Source organism: Staurois parvus, unplaced genomic scaffold, assembly GCF_062004578.1.
Source record: "Staurois parvus isolate SC_StPar_1 unplaced genomic scaffold, SC_StPar_1.0 ptg000321l, whole genome shotgun sequence".
NCBI lineage: Eukaryota > Metazoa > Chordata > Amphibia > Anura > Ranidae > Staurois > Staurois parvus.
The window spans coordinates 10256847-10269778 of record NW_028318117.1 but is presented as its reverse complement, the minus strand read 5'-3'; the positions used below and the strand labels follow the sequence as shown (position 1 = coordinate 10269778).

Below are 12932 nucleotides of genomic sequence, written 5' to 3'. Positions count from 1 at the left end.
CCTTGCGAATATTCTGAACATGGTTACTTGTAGAGATAAATGAATGGCGTCTAGAGTTGGGGCCTTTGATGGCTCTGCAGGCATAGCACATTTTACAAGGAAAAAAACCTTTTCGATCCAAAAATGATTAGTAAAAACTTTTTCTATTTCCTTATAATTGACTGTAAAGTCTAGAATGATAGCCAATTGGTTGTCAAATTCTATCCTGTTCATATTATTCTTATCATTCTAGACTTTACAGTCAATTATAAGGAAATAGAAAAAGTTTTTACTAATCATTGGCCGATTTTGCTCACGGACCCTTTGCTTTGCAAATTATTACCCATCACTCCTAAATTTATATATAGGAAAGCCCCGACATTGAGATCCACTTTAGTGCATAATGTTATAGATCCACCAAATAAAAATAGAACGACATTTTTGGATCGAAAAGGTTTTTTTCCTTGTAAAATGTGCTATGCCTGCAGAGCCATCAAAGGCCCCAACTCTAGACGCCATTCATTTATCTCTACAAGTAACCATAGAGAATTTCAAATTAAGGATTTTATATCCTGTAAGACGGAGGGGGTAGTATATGCATTGCAATGCGGTTGCGGTCTCCAATATGTTGGCCGGACCAAAAGGCCATTGTGGGTCAGATTGAGAGAACATGTTCAGAATATTCGCAAGGGTTTTCCAAAGCACAGTGTTTCCAAACACTTTTCACAATATCATAATAAAGATCCCTCAAGTCTTGTGTTTTGGGGAATTGAGAAGTACCATAGGCACTGGAGGGGAAGTCATAAGATCAGAGCATTAAGTCAGACAGAGTCAAAATGGATTTTCATTTTAGATACACATACGCCCAAAGGGTTAAATATTGATTTTGACTTAAATTGCTTTATTAGTGATCACTAATCTCCTGTGTCGTATTTGAGTATCATATAGGTCCCTCGCTATTTAATTTGTATGTATTTTGGCATTTTATTTGTTCATATTATGGGTGATCAGCATATTTCTAGAGGTGGTTCCCCTATTTTTACTCCTTTTTAATATTATATTCAATCTTTTTATAATAGTGTTGCGGCGCTTTGCGATTTGTTTTTATATTTTTTCATACATGATTTTTGTATATATATATTTTCAATATATATATTTTTTTAATGACTTATATTAAAGTTCATTCCAGGGGGTTATGTTTATATATATTTTTTTTTCTTATATTTTTTCCTCATTTTTTTCTTATTATTTTTATTTATATTTTTTCTATTCACTTATTTCATACATTTTTTTTTACATGATTTGGACTTAGTACATCACGAGCACTTACCAGCCTATCTGCTATGGCATTTAGCATGATTCTAGTGCTGGAGTAGCAGCCTGGGGTATATATATATACACATTTAGGCTACCTTTAGGTATGGGATCGACGGGCTACAACAAAATGGCCGCCGTGACCCCACCCAGTGGGTCACGATTGGAGGAAAGTCTGGCCTATTTAAGGAAGTGCAATAGACCAATCGCGTTAGTCCTGAGGAAGTCACGAGGTCACGTGACGCAACGCGTCGACGGCAATACGTGGTGACGCACTTCCGGCGCGGCGCCATCTTGGAACACCCTTCAGCCACACGCTTACACCCATGGTATGAGTATCAGCTGTAATTTCATCAGGCGAATGTGAGTGTACACAAGTATTTTATTTTATACAATTAAAGCAATTTTACACTATGGAGGATGTCTTCTGCTTCCTTTGTCCTAATGGGGTTTGAGCTGGGATCCACCCTGCTCAGTTGACCTCTGAGGATATCACAGGAGAGGTGGAAGCAGTATACTGGGGATACACCATTGAGCCATCCACCCAAGAGGAAGTTCATCCTGATTCAGTGGGGATTTATCAAGCTCTGTGGCCCTGCAGGGTCGCAGGTAGGAGGTGAGAGGCTATTCCAGCCGGGTTTGGATTGCACTTGGTGGTGTGCGGGTCCACACACAGTCTACTGATTCTGTATGAGTGGAGGAAATTGATACGGATCACTGGACTTCTTTATGATATGTGCACTGTGTGCAGGGGTTGCACATTTGTTTCATTTTTTTAGTTTCATCACGCACTAATTTGCCCTTTTTATATGTATATGATCATATTATGATGTCAGATTGTGTATGGGCCTAATATGATTCTTTTGGGTTTAGCGCTACATCATTTTTAGTTTTTTATATTTTATCAGATCTTTAGGTATTGGATCAGATGTTAGCAGCTTTACTTATTTATTTAGTGATTTTCTACATAAGAGCGCAAGTAGACTTTGCATATCATATCCACCATTGGCTTATTATGACAGCCAAGCAGCTAACATTTTAAGAAGGTTAGCATTGACTGTCTAAGTTGAGGTTTACCGTGTTTCCCCGAAAATAAGACACTGTCTTATATTTTTTTTGGCTCAAAAAAACACACTAGGTCTTATTTTTAGGGTAGGTCTTATTTTTTTAATGTACAGGTGTGGACAGGGGGTGCAGAGGTGAGCTGAAGGCAGTTGTGGGTGAGGGTTACTATAGAGTGGGTCGGCTGATGACAGATGGCAGTTGTGAGCTGCAGTCAGGTGTTGCAGAGGTGAATTGACAGGTGAGTTTCAGACAGGGTGCAGAGATGAGCCACACACAGGGTGCAGGGGTGAGATGCAGACAGGGGATGCAGAAGTGAGCTTCGGGTCCTATCTTCCCACACAGTGCACCAAGCGCACTCACCACATGCATTAGGCTGCAGGATGAGATGCCCGCCACACCCCTAAACACACTGCACCCTCAGATATCTGTTCCTTCCCTGTCCCACAGTGAGTACGGAGGTAGGGGGGTTCTGTGGGAGCCGATGGTGCTGTTACTTACAAGAGGGACTGTCACTTGGAAACACAAAAGCCGCGCTTCTGTGTTTATAGGAGACAGTAGATATTGGTGTATACAGTGCCAGTGCCAGAGGTGGTGGAACAGCTGATCACAACTAGGTCTTATTTTCGGGGTAGGTCTTATACTTCAGCAATTCCCAAAAATAGTACTAGGTCTTATTTTTGGGGTAGGTCTTATTTTGGGGGAAACGGGGTACTATATAAACAGTTGGTTTCAAAACTATCACTTTTGTAATGTTTGTCATGTGACTATATCTTCACTGGGGTCATGAGGTAAATTAGAACTCAGGAATCCATGTCCAACCTTGAAATTGTCCACCTTTATTCTGCAGCATTAGGCATTCTAAAGCATGACATATAGGCAGCAGGCCTGATTTACTGCTGATGGAGGGATAAAATCAGAAATGTTTTGCTAATCATACATGGATGTAGCAGCAACTGCTTTTAACATCTCTAATTTTTGTAGGTTGTTGTCCCATTGCAGCATGTAATGTAATTAGTTATGGCTAGTTCTGTAACTAGCCATAATTAGAATGGCTGTAACTAGCTGTAATTAGAATGGCTAGTTCTATAGGAAATCTTTTGATCTATGTTGGCTGATGTAATAAAAATCTTAACTCTATAGGCAAATCGGGCAGCTGATGTTTTTAAACTTGATGAAATAAGAGTAGTCATTCATTCTAAGTAAAAAAAGAATCTGCACAGTTTACAGATATCTTCAATTAACAAGAGCCTGAACTATTACCAGAATCTGCTGACACATCAAGGGCTTCTTCACACCAGTCCCAATGAATGGATAACACAAAAAGCGCTGTTCTCAGTTGTGCTAACAAAAACATAAGATAGGCAGCATTCTTTCACGTTGCAACATGATGTGACATGCTGTAGCACATGCTGTATTAAAAGAAAGTAAGTAATGTGGCACGAAAAAAAAAAAGCAATGCAACGTTCATAAAATTGTATTGTGGAGTATGTTTTTGGTTTTTTTTTTCACATTATTTGAAGTTCACCAATTGGCACTTAATTTGTGTCTCCACACAGCAGTGCAGTGACATGGGTTACCAGCCAGTGTGCTGCTGAAAAACACAGCATGCTTGCATTTTTATACACTGCACCACTCATCACACATGAGGGTGTGAATGGGGTAAATAGAAAACAAAGTGACAGTAAACCATATTCTTAGTCTTAAAAAAAAATCTATACACATCTTACTTAATAGCCTTATAATCTATTTTTCATTAAATTGTTTTTGTTGTGTTTTTATTCTTCCTTGTAACATCTCTGAGCTCCTAAGGCCCCTTTCACACGGGCAGACCAATCGTGTCCGCCTGTCTGTTTTTCAGGGGGACCCGATTGGACCATCCATTGCCCTCTATGGAGCGGCAAATGTAAACTGACATGTAAAAACAGACCGATGGGGATCCGTTTCTCATCTGTCTAGCGGATTGGATGACAGTCAGATGTAAACAGACAGATGGTCCTTTTACATCTGACCATCCATAGAGGAAAGCGGGCTGTGTCCGTGTCCGCTCTGCATAAGCGGAGCGGGCACGGACCTGTTATCTGCCTGCTCATTGGGGATCAGTGGACAGATCACCCAATGAGCAGGTGAATTCACTGGCGGAGTCCACCTGTGTGAAAGGGGCCTAAACCTCTCATTCTGCTCCTTTCTGTGTTTTTTTTCTTTTTTTTTTTTTCTTCATGGAATGAGCAGTGCACATTAGTTGTGGTCATGTACGTTGCTGTATGCACACTGTACATCCCATAGTACGTGGTCCATCTGGGAATGAGAAGGAGGGTGGCTACATTCCTACATACAGCAGGACCTTAAAGAATGAATGTAGCCACCTTCTAACAGGAAGTCGCATCACATCAGCAGCAAAACTAAAGTAACCTGTAGGTTTAGAGGAGGCTGAGATCAATAGAAGGTACTTTTTTTAAAAAAAAAATGGTGTACATACCTTAATAAAACTTTGGGGGGTTTTTTAAACCAGAGTTTAGTGTCACTTTATTTTCTATTGGAATAATCCTTAAAAGATTTTCAGAGACTGCTCATATGTTAGGTTGATCATACATTATATCATTTTCTTACTCAATTTCCTTTAGATTTTCCTTCAATTATGTAGTGCAAGGGCCTGTCTGATTGCATACAAATTTTAGGTGTTTAGTTTTAACCTCATATTATATGGTTTTGGTAAATCGATAAGAAAATTTTGTAATAATATATGGCCAGCCTTACTAAAGACTGTAACGGAATGAAACAATGTTGCATGATTGCTAGAAAATTCTTAGATTTAGCATGTTTTTAACTAGATCTCAAAAATTGGATATTTTTCGACATACTTGTAAAATCCATTTCTTGGAGTACATCACGGGACACAGAGCATGACTGTGACTATTCATGACTATGTGGGTTATAGGCCACCTATAGGTGAATGGACACTGGCCGACCAATCAGAGAGGAGGTCCTCCCGAATATAACCCCCTCCTATGCAGGAAGTACCTCAATTTTTGTAGCAAGCAATCCAATTTTCCAAGGGGAGGGTGACAACATGATAGCCACCAGCAATAATCCCTCAGGACCTACTCAGCTGTCCGTAAAAACTGTGGCCAAAGGCAGATTCCTCTGTGTCTCTGACATCCACCTGGAAGTAGCTTGTGGGAACCGAAGACCATGTAGCGGCCTTACAAACCTGAGCCACTAACGCCTGATGGCTGGTTGCCTAAGATGCCCCCACACTCCTGGGGGAGTGTGCCTTCACTCGAAAGTGTGGGACTTTACCTTTAACACCATAAGCTTCAATGATTAATTGGCAGATCCAATGAGAAATAGTCGCCTCGTCTACTACCATCTTCACGATGTCCATGTACCAGGCCCTCCTGGGCCAGGCCAGTGCAATCAGTATCACCGGAATAGACTCCAGAATCCTGCGTAAGGGACGCAGCAGCAGCTGGATCAGAGGATAGGCATAAATCCATGAAAACTGGTTCCAAGGAATCATTAAGGCGTCTACCCCTGTCACACAATGGTTCTTAACCTTGGACACAAAAAGACCGATCTTGTTGTTGAACCTGGATGCCAATAGATCTACATCCGGCCAACCCTATTGCTGTCAGATTTCCTTGAAAACATTGGGATGCGAAGCCCATTCCCCTGGAATCAACTGCCCGCGACTGAGATAATCCGCCTACCATTTTTCCACAGCTGGAATGAACACTGCTGACAGATTTGGAACATATCTCTCTGCCTAGGTCAGAATATAGTTCACCTCCTTCTGAGCACCTCCACTCCTGGTACCGCCTTGGTGGTTGATGTATACAACTGCTGTGGCATTGTCGGACAGAATCCTTACAGGCCAACCCTGAAGCCTGGATGTCCAATATCTCAGAACCAGCCTCACTGATTGAAGTTCCAGGACATTGATGGGAAGAACCCTTTCCCGTGGAAGCCATGTTCCCTGAACTGTGGCTTCCTCCAGAACGGCCCCACAACCTGAAAGGCTTGCATCGGTGGTTACCAACTTCTACACCACTGGCCGAAAGGATCTTCCCTTCTCCAAATTGTGAGTTATCAACCACCAATTCAGGCTTTCTGCACCTCTGGAGGCAGAGATATGCAGTAATCCAGGGTCAGATTATTTTTGTTCCAAACAGAGAAAATGTGCCTTTGCAGCGATCTGGAGTGGAATTGAGCATAGGGAATAGCCTGGAACGAGGACACCATCTTCCCCAGCAACCTCATACAGAGGCAAATTGAAGGATACTTCTTGGCCTTCAAACTTCAAACCGCGTTCCTCAGGGCACAGCGTTTCCCTTGAGGTAGAAATACCTTTGCCTGAGCTGTGTCTAGGACCATCCCCAAATACTCCAGGCCTCTGCAATGGTTCGTTTCAGGGCTGACTGGCCCAGCTGTTCTAGATCTGCATTGTAAGGACCACATCCTGCTTCAGATCTAGCACCAACTGATTTCTGAGCAAGAGATCGTCTAGATAACCTGTGACCGATACTCAGTGAGTCCTGAGTACCCCCAACACTGGAGCAAGATTTTTTGTGTAAACTCTGCGAGCCATGGCCAGCCCACATGGTAGTGCTATGAACTGGAAATGATGAACCCCTACCGCAACCTGCAGAAATCTTTGGTGAATAATTAATATTGCTACATGCTGGTATGCATCTCTGATGTCTATGGATGCTAAAAAATCTCCCCCCTGTAGGGAGGCCACTGCTGACCAAACCGATTCCATATGAAAGGATCAGACATATAGGAAATGATTTAGCCCTTTGAGGTCCAAAATGGGCCTTACATCCCCATTTGGTTTTGAGACTGTAAACAGGTTTGAATAAAACCCCTGAAACCTTGCGCCTGCTGGAACTTCCATGGTTACTTCTTAAGCCAATACACAATCGAGTACCTGAAATAAAGCTCTTCTTTTCTCTGGATTTGTTGGTACATTTTATCTTAGAAACTGGCAAGAGGGAAATACATGAAATTCTAGTTTGCACCCCAGAAAAATCATGGAAGTGACTCATTTGTCTTGGATTAAAGCCCTCTATGCGGACACAAAATTCAAAAACCTTCCCCCAACCCGAAAAAGTGGGGGCACCCCTTCATAAGGAGGTGGACTTTGGATCTGTCTTAGACGACTTTTGCACCCAGGGCTTCCTTGGGTTTTTGATTCTGAGATCTACCCCTGGAGGCTGGGACCTGTGTGTGGTGAAACAACTGTCTGGTAGATGAGGGCCCAGCAACCAAAGCCCCTGACACCTTAAAAGAAGGGCGTTTGGATTTCTTCTTAGAGGACAGAAGAGTACTTTTACCCCCTGAAATCTTTCGGATATATTTGTCCAAATCTACCCCAAACAGCCGATCCCCCGGAAAGGGAAAACCTGCCAACAATTTTTTGCATGGTAGTTCTGCTGACCAACTCTTCAGCCACAAAACCCTGAACATGTGAACATAAGAGGGCCAAGTGAGAAACTTGCTGCATGAATCCTTAAGAGCATCAACCGCGAAACACAAAGCACGCGGAACATCCTCCAAATCCTCGGCTGAGTATTCCCCCTGCACTGATGGTCTTCCAATCCGTTGCTTGACATGGTCAAATGCCAATAGCTGCCACATCTGGCTGTGCGGCAGGGACAAGGAGGCCTTCATGAGAGACTCAAACTTCTTAACTGCAGGGCCCTTGAAAAAACCTTTATATTATCAACAGGATACATTAAAGGTTTATTCAGGGATGAAACAGCTGCATCCACTACAGGCAACCCCCATTTCTTAAAGTGGAGTTGCACTCACCCTGTCAAAAAATAAAAGTCAGCAGCTACAAAAACTGTAGCTGCTGACTTTTAAAAAACAGTCACTTACCTGTCCCTCGGTCCCGTGGTGTCCCCCCCGCAGCCCGTTTCAACGGCCGTCCTGTATTCCAGGAGGCCGGCATTTTCAGTTTGGGCATGCAGCTGTGATAGCTTGCTGCTTCACAGCCGGGTACCCACTGCGCATGCGCGAGTAGCTCTGCGCTTCATGAATGGTCTTGTAGTCTTCTGGGACCTGTCACGTGTCCCAAAAGACTACAGGGAGGGAGGACACCTTGGGAGCGGGTACCTGTCAAATTCGGGTACCCACTCCCCCCCCTGCCCCCCAAAGGTGCCAGTCCTTTGGGGGGCAGGGGGAGCAGTGCTTAAAGCGGAGCTTCCCCTTTTGGTCTTGGACTAAAAATCACTGAGACTGGGAGGCAGAGACCTCCTACTCCTCAGATAGAAATTCTACTGCTTGACCTTCCTCCAGCTCTTCCTCATCCTCAGGCTCCATCCATGCCTGCTCCAGGATTCTACTGACCTATCCTGCGTCTTAGTCCCCTGAGAAGCTGATGCAATCATCCCAGCGATCTTATCTTCTAAACCAGCTAAGGCTAAAGCAAGATCATCCTTGGTTACATATGATGAGGCAGAAGCCACAATGACAGATGCATTGGCTCAGACTGCCCAGTTGCTTCTGGCCTCTCAGGAGAGGATATTACAGCGGACCTTTGGCTAGGTTCCTCAGGACCTGGTGGTGGTACATTAGTGCCCTTTCCTGCTGCACTTCCCCCACTCCACTTTCTGGAAGACATTACTTCAGGTAGTGCAAACCTGTGCACCTCCACTAGTAACACAGATCACAATGATACAGCTATGCAAGTAGTGCGCTGAAAAAACACTCAATGCAAATGCTGCCTTATGAGCCACCTAGGGCAGCTCCTGACTGACTGGTCCACACTTCCCCCTCAGGGGAGTACTCATGTGCCCCTACAGAATAGCCCACTCTGTGTCCCGGCCACAATATTTCTCAGCAACAGCAGCCCACGTCTGTCTTGGCCTCCAGATAAACAAAAAATATGACCGACCGACTTCCGTTTCCGGCCGCCTTCCCTCTAGTGGCCAAAAACAAAAAGAGCAACCAAGTCTCAGGAACAACAGTGAGCACTCCTCCTGATGGAAACTCACAGTCACAACACCTCTCCTTTTCTAAGGGCAGATGAATTCCAGGAAGTAAATGCTACAGTACATGGATCATCTGCCCTTGTGCAAGATGGTCATGGCCAGAAATGCTAGGTGCTTTTCAAAGCGACCAGGGGCGGACTGACAACTCATGGGGCCCCCGAGCAATAGGTGATCATGGGGCCCCTGTGTCCTTGCCCAAACTCAAAAAAGCCTATGAAAAAGGTACCAGGGGCATCTCATGGGGTCCCCTACTGACCCCGGGCCCTCGGGCAGTGCCCGAGTTTCCAAATGGTCAGTCCGCCCCTGATGGCGATATGGATGGATGGGTGAGTTTGCTTTGAATATAAAAAATGAATTAAAAAGCTATTTTGGTTTGTGGTTCTCAGATGCTGTGCAGTTCCACTTTTAAGCTATTGGTAAAATATTTATCCTTTTTTACAGCTCGTTCACACAAGCTTTGCTCTCTGAAGAGCAATCTACATCCACTTTAATGGGTCACGTTCAGTGAGCGATTCACCCTCCGAAAGCAGCAGGTGGTATAATTCCTGCTGCGGCCACGGCATGTGGACACCCCCACCCGCTACCTCTGCAGCTAAAGTGGGTAGTGGATGGGGGGGTGGGGTGAAAGTGCAAATCAAACTTTTACTAATAGGTGTATTTATTTAAAAAAAAAAATCTGCATAGCAATTCGCCCAGTGATAGAGCATGCACTTTGGTTTGATGCAAATTGGCATAAAAACAAATGTTATTAGGCTATTTCTTGTGCTGGTTGAATATATTTCCTTGATCACTAGAGAGCTATAAGTATCATAACCACTAACTATCATTGAGAAACCAGACATGGGTGGTTCCTTTAGCTGTGCAGTTAGAAAGATTGGCGTGCAATGTAAATACATTTAGGCTGCTCCAGCATCTATTGTCAGCCACAAGCAATAATTCTGCTCTGCTGTATATACTGTACCTAGCTGAATACATTATTATGTACTTGGGAGTGTAGGAGTACTGAACGATGATTGCGTATCACTTTCTCTTTATTTGACACGTTTATGGCCTGCTTAGACCCACAATGGTTCAGTATTCTCTAGGCAGCCTGTTTTCTTACATACAGTTGGTCACTTGACAGAAAACCTATAAATATGTGTAGGATTTAGCAGCATGTGAATATGGCACAGCAGACTAAAAGTCTATGCTTCCAGTAATAGCTCATTATCTACCCTATGACAATACTTTTTTTCTTTACGTTTTGATGAATTTGTATTGTTGTGTAACACTTTTGATATCATTAAACTTAATTGTGAACTTGTGTTATGTAGATGACCCCCCAGAATCACTCAGTGCTGCCACACCGATTGAACCTGGGCCTGCACTAGAGACATCGCCACTAGAAAGGCAAGCACTAGTTCGGTCTGCTATAGAAACATTAATTCATTCTGGCCATCTGAAGGACCTGTCTAGAGCAGGGGCTGGACAGAACAAGAACAAGGGTGTGCTGATTCCTCAAAGACCCAAGGTTTGTGCTTCTAACCCAACTTCTCTGTAGAGTGTATGCTACAATTATACGGGGTGCTTTTTCAATTCTGTCACACAGCAAGGCAGTGCTGAATAGGAGAAGTAGGATGAATTATGAGACAGATTTATTACAAGGTTACAACCTTAAGCTGGCCATAAACTAGTAAATTTTTGAATGAACGTTTGTACAAACATTCATTTAACATTTCTTTGTGCATTCGATGACTGGATGTATGTTGCTTGAAAGTGCTTCAAAATTTTGTTTGCTTTATACACTACCCATCCGTAGGACGTATCTGAACATTCTTGGATTGGAAGGGTGACATCTCGGTCATCGCTACACCAATGCCCAAGATATCTTTGTTTTTTTTTTTATTGTGCCTGCGATTCTGTGTCTTTTAAAAGTAATCTGAATGGCTGAGGAGCTGCTGTATTACTTTTACAGGAGGTGGAAGGGGGTTCTCCCCCTCCTGTTGCCACCTTTACCGAGCTCTCCCTTGCAATCAGGGAGCCCGGTAAGGATGCGCCTGGCAACATCCTGTTCCTGAGACACTGTGTGTGATGTGAGGAACTGTATGTGATGAGGTTTTAGTCACTCTCGGTTTTGTGCTTACGTAAACAAGCCATTACTGGCTTCAACAAGCATCAGACCACACCGACCTTGGTGTGATCTGATGTTTTGGAGACCAGAGGAGAGCTATGGGATCTAAAAGACTATAGATCTCTCTAAAAAGAGAACCTGTCATGCTATTGTTATCACAAGGGATGTTTACATTCTTTGTGATAGTAATAAAAGTGATCAAAAAAGAACAATTAAAGTTACAGTGTTTAAAAAAAAAAAAAAAAACCACATGAAATAATAAAATTGAAATCTTTTTTTTTTTTTTTTTTTAAAGTGCCCCTGTCCTACCATGCTCAGGCGCAAGTGTCAGTCCCGCACGCATATTTAAACTGGCTTCAACAAACATCAGATGACACCAACTTTGGTGTGACCTGATGCTTTCGAGGCCAGAGGAGAGCTATGGGGTCTAATAATCCTCAGATCTCTCCAAAAAGAAGACCTTTCATGCTTTGTTATCTGAAGGGATGTTTACATTCCTTGTGATTGTAATAAAAGTGATAACAAATAAAATAAAATTATGGTTACAGTGTACAAATAAAGAAAATAATAAAATGAAAAAGAATAAAAAAAATCGCCCCCATCCCACCGTGTTTGCTTGTAAAGACTTTCAGAGCATCGCCTATAGAGATTTTTAGGTACCATAGGCATACGTAATTTTAAAGCGTGACATGTTTGGTATAGATTTATTTGACACAACATCATCTTTTAGATTTTACCCAAAATTGGTTATTGTGTTTTTGTGCATTAAAATGAATTAAAGTGTATTTAAAAAAAAAAAATATGTTTGAAAAACCACTGTACAAATACTGTGTGACAAACACATGCAACACCCACCATTCTAAGTAGTTTTCTAGAAAAAAAAGATGCTTTTTACATGTAGGCAAGTATTGTCAGAATTGGCCCAGACTGGAATTGGTTAATGTTTACTTTTGGAATGAATATAATTTCCTAAGTGAAAACCACATTTATGGTTACAAATCTGTTCTTCTGAGAACAATTTTCCATCTTGATCCTTCGAATTTTCTCATCACTGTGGTCAAAACTGAATGTTGATTTGATCCCATAAACATCCTTAAAATGAAAAATTTCAGACAAAAAACTACTAGTGTATAGCCAGCTTTTGTCACAAATTTTCTCTTTAGGTTGCTCTAAAGTTGCATGTCAAGTGAATGAAACCTGACCCTTTCTGCTATTTACAATTAAGTACATCTGTTTCAGTATCAAGTCTTTTTCAGAACTTTGGAAATCTGTGGCCAAGGATACAGGCTCAGGGGTCACAAATATGTAGCAAACCTGTCAAAGAGACTTTGCTAAGTATGTGTCCCCAGTAGTATGATTGTTTTTTGATTTCACCATTAATAGACTGGCAGAAAGCATACACTCCTGATCAGTAATTCAGACTTAATAGACACAGAGAGAAATACAGTTTTTTTTAATGCAAAGTGTTC

At 42.4% G+C, this 12932-nt stretch overlaps 1 protein-coding gene across 2 annotated transcripts in view; it reads left to right on the top strand.

Annotated features, from left to right (window-relative positions):
• Positions 1 to 12932, top strand: part of KIAA0753 (KIAA0753 ortholog) — a 56358-nt gene that overhangs the window by 17331 nt on the left and 26095 nt on the right. For both annotated transcript variants that reach the window (XM_089683790.1, XM_089683792.1), the window contains exon 8: positions 10667 to 10863. In XM_089683790.1, coding sequence (XP_089539916.1) covers positions 10667 to 10863 — 197 coding nt within the window. The remainder of the gene's footprint in view (positions 1 to 10666; positions 10864 to 12932) is intronic.